The sequence below is a fragment of the Apium graveolens genome, chromosome 7 (assembly GCF_009905375.1).
Source record: "Apium graveolens cultivar Ventura chromosome 7, ASM990537v1, whole genome shotgun sequence".
Classification (NCBI taxonomy): Eukaryota; Viridiplantae; Streptophyta; class Magnoliopsida; order Apiales; family Apiaceae; genus Apium; species Apium graveolens.
The window spans coordinates 31,906,122-31,916,430 of record NC_133653.1 but is presented as its reverse complement, the minus strand read 5'-3'; the positions used below and the strand labels follow the sequence as shown (position 1 = coordinate 31,916,430).

The 10,309-nt window shown below is 38.5% G+C and overlaps 1 protein-coding gene across 3 annotated transcripts; it reads right to left on the bottom strand.

Annotated features, from left to right (window-relative positions):
• Positions 1 to 3,108: 3,108 nt before the first annotated feature.
• Positions 3,109 to 9,467, bottom strand: LOC141675097 (growth-regulating factor 4-like). Of its 3 annotated transcripts, none has more exons than XM_074481817.1 (5): positions 9,084 to 9,467; positions 7,287 to 7,665; positions 5,343 to 5,800; positions 4,539 to 5,216; positions 3,109 to 3,578 (listed from the first exon to the last, which is right to left on the bottom strand). In XM_074481817.1, the coding sequence occupies exons 1-4, from the start codon at positions 9,283 to 9,285 to the stop codon at positions 5,194 to 5,196; spliced, it is 1,062 nt and encodes a 353-aa protein (XP_074337918.1). In that variant the 5' UTR covers positions 9,286 to 9,467; the 3' UTR covers positions 3,109 to 3,578; positions 4,539 to 5,193. The 3 variants fall into 3 exon arrangements, 2 of the variants coding, with proteins under 2 accessions (XP_074337918.1, XP_074337919.1); XM_074481818.1 differs by having other exon boundaries at positions 4,539 to 5,213; XR_012555885.1 differs by lacking the exons at positions 4,539 to 5,216; positions 5,343 to 5,800; positions 7,287 to 7,665; positions 9,084 to 9,467 and adding an exon at positions 3,656 to 4,531.
• Positions 9,468 to 10,309: the final 842 nt, after the last annotated feature.

Genomic DNA, 10,309 nt, shown 5'->3' with positions numbered 1-10,309 from the left:
CCCGGAAAGGCAGAAAGCAATCGATGAAGAAATTGAAAAGCTATTGAAAGCGGGAATAATATGCGAAGTCAAGTACCCGGAATGGCTGGCAAATGTAGTGATGGTGAAAAAAGCAAACGGAAAATGGAGAATGTGTATCGATTACACAGACCTGGACGGCGCATGCCCCAAAGACCCATACCCCTTGCCAAACATTGATCAATTGATCGATGCGACTTCTGGGCACGTGATGCTAAGTTTCATGGACGCCTACTCGGGGTACAACCAGATCAAGATGAATCCCAGAGACATTCTAAAGACAGCCTTCATCACCCACAGGGTGGTCTATGCCTATATAATGCTGCCGTTCGGATTGACTAATGCGGGAACAACATATCAAAGGGCAATGAATAAAATTTTCAAGGACCAGATTGGAAGGAACCTGGAATCATATGTCGATGACATGATTGCAAAGTCCACAAGCATCCCCGGGCACATAGGAGACCTGAGAGAATGCTTCGACAACCTGAGAAAGTACTCACTCAGGCTCAATCCAGAAAAATGCACATTCGGAGTAGGGGCAGGAAAATTTCTTGGATTCATGATAAGCAACCGAGGAATTGAAGCCAACCCAGAAAAGATAAAGGCAATCCAAGAGATGAAGGCCCCCAGAACGCAAAAAGATGTGCAGAAGCTAGCAGGGTCACTGGCTGCACTAAGAAGATTCATCTCCAAGCTAGCTGAAAGATGCCTACCCTTCTTTGACCTGTTAAAAGGAACAACCAACAAGAGAGAAGTTAATTCGAGCCCGGAATGCCAAAGCGCATTTGAAGAAATCAAAAGGTACCTTTGTCAACCCCCTGTGTTAACAAAAGCTCAACCCGGGGAACCCCTATCCCTTTACCTGTCAGCAGGGGCCCTGGCAGTTGGAGCAACCTTGATCAGGGAAGAGAATGGCAAACAACAACCAGTTTATTATGTGAGCCAAGTGCTAAAAGATGCAGAGACCCGGTACCCGAGGCTAGAAAAGTTTGCTTTTGCCTTAGTCACAACATCCAGAAAACTCAGACACTACTTCCAGGGAAGGGAGATACGAGTTGTAACAAATCAACCATTAAGGAAGATAATACACAAGCCATATGTCTCAGGGAGGTTGGTAAATTGGGCAGTTGAGCTAAGCCAGTTCAACCTAACTTTCATTCCTAGAACAGCAATCAAAGCCCAGGCTCTAGCTGATTTCATAATAGAATGCAATTTCCCAGAAGAAGAGCCCGTGCCCATGTGCATTGACCCTGAAAGAAACACAGATCAAGAAACAGAAGCCTGGGCTCTCAACGTTGATGGTTCTTCAACCAATGAAAGGAGTCGGGCTCATCCTAAAGAGCCCAGAAGGGTTCACAATCCAAACAGCAATCTCCTTTGCATTCTCAGCAACAAACAACCAAGCAGAGTACGAGGCCTTGATTGCAGGATTGAAGCTAGCAAGAACACTCGGGATCCAGAATCTCAAAATCTACAGCGACTCCCAGATCGTCGTAAAACAAACAAATGGCGAGTACATAGCCAAGGACCCAGTTCTCTCCAAGTACCAGGCTCTGGTCCAAAGCTACCTCGCCTCGATACCAAAAATACAAGTCATCCAAATCTGCAGAGAGGAAAATTCAGAAGCTGATACACTATCTAAGCTTGTTCAAAATTCATCAGACCTGGATTGCTCTGTCTACTTCGAAGAATTGCAGAAACCAAGCACAGAGTCTGAGGAAGTTATGGAAATAGAAAACAGTCCAAATTGGATGACCCCATTCATTAACTACTTGGAGAAGGGAGAGCTCCCGGAGGACAAAGGGAAGGCGCAAAGGTTAAAGGCAAAAGCTTCAAAATTCTTCATGGAAGAGGGAATACTCTATCGCCGGACCTTCTCCTCCCCAATCCTCAAGTGCATAGGCCCAGGAGAGGCACAGTACTACCTCATGAAAGTTCACGAAGGAATCTGCGGGGACCACATGTCCGCAAAAGCACTAGCTCACAAAATCATAAGGCAGGGGTACTACTGGCCTACTATCCATCAGGATTCAATAGACTTTGTGAAAAAATGCAAGGAATGCCAAGTCTTCAGCAATGTGACACGGATGAGCCCAGTCCTACCATCTTCAGTCTTGTCACCAATCCCATTTGCTGTATGGGGAATTGATATCATGGGACCCTTTCCCAGGGCCAGAGGAGACCTCAGGTACTTACTAGTCTCAATTGATTATATGACAAAATGGGTAGAGGCAAAGGAGGGACGTCCCAACAAACACATGCACATCCCACAACCCGCCAAGCAAAGGTACGTGGGCACGTGACTATGACAGCTATCAACAACCAGCACACCAGACAAGCACGACGCGTGTCAGAGGCCGTTAGGACACTCTGGAGGTGGTCCTCCCCTAGACACGTGTAAGCAATCCACCCAAGCCAGGCGTCCTCCGGTCCCAAGATCCAACGACCCAGATTTAGAGGTAACTACCCCTAAACCCTACCTTGGGGCTATATATACCCCCAAGACTGAAAGGTTTAGGGGTTGGAAAATATTTTTACACTTACACTCACACACCCTCTCATACACTCAAAAGCACACAGCAACCATAACATATAAACACACATACACAACAGCCTCTAAATTACATAAAACATATATACCTTCATCTTCTTCAAAACCTGTTCTTATTCTCACACCGGAGGCGCCGTGGGAGCCAAACCCCCCTTCCGGTGTTGTTTTGCAGGCGCCTAACCAGCAGCTACACCTCACCCCGCACAGATTGTACAGGAACGCCGTCGGACGGAGCCGCCCGCTCACCGGAGTTATCACCGTGTTTATGTATTATATTTTTAAAACATTTTTAAGTATAGACAAAAATACTAAAAATATGTATTTTGGTTCGGATTATAAGAGTCTTTTTAAAATTTAATGTTAGCCGCAGAATTCAACTTATATTTTAATAGTGAACTGGTTCGAAGTTGAGCTAGACCCTCTACTTTTACTTGTAAAGAAAATTTAAAATTATTCTCCAAGGTCTTTATATTTTAAAATATGTTTAAAACATCAGTAGATACATAGCACTAATCAACCTAATCAAAACAACTTAATGAAGAAACTAAACAATAACAGATTTATTCCAAACACTTCATGAATACTAGAGGAACTGATGATCATAATTGTTACAAACACGCCACACTAATCAACTTAAAAAGGTACACTTTCTATTCTCAGCTACCTAGCCGAGGACAAAAATATCAGACAACAGAGTTTTGGACTAAACAAACTACACTTCCCTTTCCATTCAAATATGAGGCTCTCCATGATAAATAAACCCATCTGGTATATATAGTGGTATTCAATCAGACTCGTCTGATATCTGATCCGAGTTATCGGTATTCAGTTTCTGATGCACACTGTCCTGCACAAATTTATCTTCTGTGATAGCTGATTGATCATGGTACAAGAGAGCTGCGTCGTAATTTGTCGTATCGAAGTCTTGAAACTTTGACATTGCCTCATCTTTCATAACAGGCCAGTACTGTTCCGGACTAGGCCTTGCATAAGTGCTTGCAATAATCTGCAAAGTTACAAAGTTATAAGTTAAAATTACAGTGACACAATATTAATGCAAAAGATGTAGAAGTGTTTACATACCAAGAGGAGAGCGAGAGAAACAAATAAAGCTGACTTTGAATGCATGCTTGATATTGAAAGATTGTAAATGAGAATTCTTATAAATATTTCATCTGGTAGTCATGGGTACTTATAGACAAAATTATGGTTCCTTTCGAGTTATTTATGCCTTCATTTTCAAGAAAAGCTTATAAAGGGTTATGCTGAGGTAATGGATTTAAAGAAAAGAAATGCAAGGGGATCAAACATTTTATTAATTTACATATGCTACCTCATTCTTTTCATTTTTCAACACAATCATACATTTTCTTAAACCGTCCTACGCTTTGTGAACAGCCTAAGCCTAATTTTAATATTGACATTTTGTATAAAATATATTATTGAGCTTTAGACTTTCTTAAAATAGAAAGAGTTAAGATATCATCCATCAAAGTAAAGCAAAACTTATCAGGCTCAGGCGGCAGGTATAAAATACCACCCTGGCAGATAACAAATTAAAAATTAAATTAAATTAATTATTGAATATTAATTTATTTTTTTAGTATTGTATAGATATATAGTTTGAGAGTATTAAACATCAAATTAGGATGAACATTAGTATAAATAAATACTTATATACTCAGTTATAGGCAATCGAAGCCAAGTTAAATGCAAGAGCTAAATTAAATGAATAATTTTTTAGTATAATAATGTTGTTGCAGGGAATCCAAGTGAGTTTTGAGTGAAAACAACTCTTTGGATTAGAATGAAGAAAGTCAAACTCTACAAATCTAAATCTATGAATCTCTCTCTAGAAGGTGCGTTTAAGCACACTATTTTAGAAGACTGGAGAGCAGTGAATATTATAATCTATGTCTGAGATTCTGAAATGAAAAGAAGTTGAAAAGCATAAGAAAAGAAGAACCTCAACCCACAAATTCCCCTGAAGACTTTGCATATTTCCTTTGATGCGTTTTTGTACAATTGTGTTGTATATCAAGAGGATACATTATTAAGCACACCACAGTTGTTATTTTATGATGATGGGACCCCAGCACCGGCCTTACATTATTTAGCATCATGTTACTGTTGGTAGTGAGGAGTGACTGGGTTTTACATCTATCGCAACTCAGTTTACAAAGTTTATTAGTATATCTTAGCCTTTAGGTACAGGAAGAGCCGTATATAGGATAACTAGTGACCACATTTCAGGCCATCATTTTAGATGAAACCTCCTATGGAGTATATGATAGAACAAATCATCATCCAGAATATTTCAGAGAGGAGAGTCTTGAGTGTGTACCTGAATCAATAAGTTTCCTGAATTACTAAGAGCATGCAAAACAGTTTTACAATCACTAATATATCTGGTACAAAGAGCATTTACTGTGGATTACAATGTAATGATAATTTTTTTGTCAAAGGCAACTACTTAAGATCAAGCAATGTTAACAAACCAACAGCCACTAAAACTTTTAGCTGCAGACACATCACCCTGTGAAAGTACATACAAACATTATCTAAATATTAAACCAGTGAGGCAGTAATATGCATCTTGACCTAGCTTGCGGTCCTGATGATCAGCAGCTTGTCTGAACATCTGCTGCAAACAAGAAAACAAAAGAAAATGGCATTTACAATTACAAATCTTATATAAAATCTTTTTTTACCCCCAAAACACTCGGGGCTGGAAGATAATTAAATCAATTTTTGTGCAATATGAACTTACCATCTAGGCTATCAATCCTTGCAGAATATGCTGAGGGAGCCACTGGAATGGAGATTGATAGCTGAGTGGTGGACGATGCCCTTTTGTTACACCTTTCATCGAGTTCAGGCCAAGATTTCATGGATTTTGGGCACTTATCTAAAAAAGGACGAGTTAAATGATGCTCATGTTTCACAGGTCCTAGTGAGCTACTATCATTGCCAAAGAAGCAATGTTTTCGTCGCTGATTTCTCACTGTAGCATCATCACATTCATAAACTCTAGGCACATCCATATTATAATTTTCTTGCAGATTAGAACCGTTTTTTGATTTCAACAACGGGCTTGAGTGAACTTGGGATGACAACAGAGGCCATGCATTGTTCAAATTACTGTCCATCCCAAGACCCCTGACAGTGCCCGAAACTACAGGAGATGAGTTATGCTCATTTGCATCAGGAGTTGGTCCCTGGAGATACCTGCATATTTCATCATGCATTGTATAAGTTTATTGAAGACTTTGGAGTTCTGTAATACTTGAGATGTATTCTCTTGCCGTAGGAAGCTTTTCATCTATTAAATTTTCCTGAACTTGGAACATTAACATCTGAACTAAGTCACTAACAGAAATTTACACAGAAATATATAAATATGGCTGCCTAGTGCCTAGTTGGATTCCAATTTGCTCCCTTACCACCAAGACCCACAAAAAGATTTCAAATTTACCTGTGCTTCTTCCCCAGCCATAACCCTTCTGCGTGAGAGGGTTTGAAAGAAGTGCAAATGAGATAATGGAAAGGGGGGCCCTCAGTGATATGTATTGATTTGATCCAATCAAATTAATACGCTTGTAAAGATTAACAGTCCATCTTAAATTTATTCTAATTACTAACAATAGTTACCGAATATTATCTAGGTTTACATCTTGACTTGTACACCACAAATTATCTGCCCAGCACAGTCAGAACATTATTTACTTTCTCATCTCCTTGAATTAGAATCTACTTGCTTTGTTATATGATGGATTTGATTTACCAGGAGTTTGAGTCAAGCCAAATAACAGGCAGCTCAATTAGCAAAAAAAGAAAACCAACAGGCAGCTCAGTTAATTTAAGGAGGATTCAGGCGATTCTATTTTATCTACAAACCGTCAAACCCTATGCTTAGATATTACTAGAATATCTATGCATGCGGCTGTATAAGATACTTTAAAATTAGAAATGACTCTTCAATTCATTTAGATCGGAAGGCCTAATTTCAGTCAGAAACCAAGTATACGAAGCTAGCATCCTATGTACACCAAAGATGAATAACGATGACCAACTCACTTGAGCTAATATATATTGGCGTGATTATGAGCAGCCACACTGGCTGAACTTCTCAACCTCAGCAGGGTTATTCATTACAGAGATATAGGGTTGAGGCCGTCATGGATGACCCTAGGTGTTACATATATGATTTCCAGCATCTCTCTGCTCTGTTCTTACTATATAAATTTTAATCCTTACCAATCACACTTGATACATCTCTCCTTTCAATATGTAACTAAATAAATTATCATGAATTTGAACTTTATTATATTAAAAGACTAGATGTATATGAGCATGTCTTTTACATTCATATGTAACAGTAGTAATCACAGCTACTTTCTAAAAGTTGATGTCTAATGCACTAACTAATGAAAATTTTTACATAAGACAAAAAGTAATTAAAAATTTGAAGTTGGTCATATCTTATCTAAGCATGGCTATAAATTTGCAAGCGCTACATACATACCGTTTCCTGATATATTTTGGTGGCAGTTTAACAGGTAATTTAATTATAATCAAGTGTCTGACTATCTCTACGAGAGACTATTACATTCAATAAACAGAACACATAAAATAAGATCACCTACAGATGAAGAACTAATGATGGGGGACCTTTTTCAAACAAATAGATGCCGCACATGAATAAGTAACAAACCTGTACTCTTTGTTTGCTATACCATAAGGAGACTGTTGTTCCATCTGCAACTTTAATCTATTGCTTCCGTAACATAAAGTCTCTGATTCAATGGTTGGATACAAAGGCAAGTTTTGAAAGTTTCGACTTCCACTACCTTGAAAGATTCCACCACTACTGCTACCAGTAGTTATATGCTGCATCACAGTCGGCAGGGATTGTGAAGTAGATTGAGATTCCACAGGCTTTCTTGAACGGTTGCGGCCACGGTGCATGTGTCGCTCACAGTATTTGGAGTCCAGATAGGCATCTTTGGAGCACCTCCACTTTTTTCCATCAGTCCTGCGGCATCTACCCGGCTCAGGGTCGAATTTTTTCCCGTAATAGGAGAAATAGCCCACTGCACACGAGGAATCGTATTTAATGAAGTAGGTAGCATATTACAAAAGAGCATAGAATGAGATTTTTACAGATAAAACCCAAACCTTGGCCAAGGTTAAAGAAAAAACCAATGAAAATCATATTGTACATATATTAAGGGTACGTCGGTTTGAACACTCGACCTGTATTTAAATTCATCCCCATGTTTCGTTGTCAACTCTCCCAAAACCCTTTTTAAGTTACTAGCCCTCCTAAAACCTTAATGTGTTAGGAGTGATTTGATTATATCGTATATCGTTTTCTGTAATACTGGTATGCTAAAAAGCGGTCACAAAAGTTGCCAGTTTTAATGACAATTCAGGTACATGTTAAGAAATTCCCTAAAGTCCCAATTAAGATTCAAAACAGGTAACCAGTTATCCTTCTCAACTCAGACCTAACTTCCAATTAAGTTGATTTGAATATAAATGAATAAAAGAATTGCTCCCGACATGGAGAAAGATAAGAAAGCCTTCACTGGTTTAGTTCGTAAGGTAATATTCAACGTTTTTACAAACAATAAAAAGGTGTATGCCTGTTTTAAGTGAACTATGCATATAAGCAATATTACACTCACTTGATAAACGAGTATATGTTCGACTTTCAAAATGTACGACCACAATGGGATCAGTTTTTTTTTACCTGGAATAGTTGCAAAGTTGTCTTAAAAATTCTATTCATGCGTGATTGTGCAATTGAATTGCAAAAATGGGAATGAAAGGTATCATGATGGGGACCAATGGAAATGGGAATGATTTGGAATTCCATAGGGATAGATTAGGAATACTTACTTCGCCCATGAAAAAAAGATTTTCATTTCAGCACATTATTTCTTTCAAACAAACATCAAAAATTGAATTCCAGCACCAAACACTCTCTATGTCGTTCTGCTCCTAATGCCAATGACCGGAGCCATCCATGAACAACTAATTTGTTCTTTGAATTCCGTTAAATGTAATGTTTTCTTTGTGAAGACATCTCCTATTTACTAAGGAGATGAAGAATCTTCCTATCGCTATTTTATTTCCCTTTCTACTTGTTCTCTGAAGTCCATGATGATCCTAAGTGGTTCTAGATTTTTCTCCTAATATAAAAGCATAATGAGTTGCATCCATTTTGCAGGTGATGTACCCGCAAATTATACCAACTCAATTGCTTATTCTTTAAACTCAATCATCCATATTCAGGCAATCAATTACATAAACATTGGACAATCATACAAAATCACCTAAATGTTGATACAGGTAAAAAAAAAAAGTTACTCATCACATAAACAAATGAACAGCACATGTCAAAAATGAGAAATAACACAAAAATATCACCAATATTCGGAAAACAGCAAAATAAAAAACATTTAAGCCAAAAAGTATAAATAGTTAGTTTGAGAGTCTTTCTTACAGGTAGAGTGATGAAAAAACCGAGCAGACAAAGCCTCGAAGCTCCTCCGAATAGTAATAACAAGTTCCGGTGGCACCGGCAATCCTGCCATTAAATACTTATATACCAATGCTTGTTGCTCCAACTCCTGCCATTGCACTGCCGTGAAAGGTGGCCGGAACCCTTCTCCGGCCACTGCAACTGACACTAAATCACTACTCATTTCAAACCTTAGTTAAACCAAGAATCTCAAAATGGGTACTATCAAGAAAAAAGGCGCAGACACAAATATGCATTTCAGACACTGACCCGGTTAAACATATAGTATATGTTAGAGAGAGAGAGGGGGGGGATAAGAGGGAATATGGGTCACCTTTGGGGGGACAGATCTAGGGTTTGGCCATATTGGGGAGGGGGAGAGAGAGAGAGATGAGCAGTAGAAGATAAGAGAAAAGTTGATGGGTACATGCAGTGTGCAGTACTAACCGCTCAACCGTGCGGGTTGATTGTGAATTTAAATTTTAAAAACCGGTCTTTGAATGCGATTTTAAATTCGTGAAAATCACAAAATCACAATCGCAACAACAAATGGAACATGTAATTAAAATGTAATTTTTTTTATCCTTTTCTTTTTTCTTTCCTCCCGCCTCCATATTTTTGTATGTTTTAATATTCTTGCTCCACACGGAGCATTAGTTTGTATTTTATTTTTGAATGTAAATTAATCGCGTAACTTAAACTTAAATTTATTATTATTCCGAATTTATTTTTTTAGCAAATTATAAATTATTTTAAAATAAAAGGTTAAACCGCAAACCGATCCGCAATAACCGCAAATTCGCAACCGCAATTGACGCGGTTAACCGCAACCGCAAATGCGGTTGCTGATGACAATTTTCTAAAACCGCTCTTCGCGGTTTGGTTCGACTTTTACCCCAAAACCGATCCGATCCGAAACGCGTACGCCATAGGTACATGAGACGGAGAGGCTTATTGTGACAAAACACAGAGTTAGTTAGTTAGATGTTGAGTAAAAAGAGTTTAGTTATGTTAAGGAGAAAATGGACAGGGAAAAGAATGTTTGGTTTTGGATATACTTGAGCAACTACTACTCCTAATGATTTTTAATAATTTTATTTTGGTTGAAAGTGTATATAATTGGAGCCAGGTGCAAAGAAAGATACAAAGGAGAGCCTGACAATTGGGGGTACGGAGTGTGGACCATTGGGACTTTTCAACACCACGTC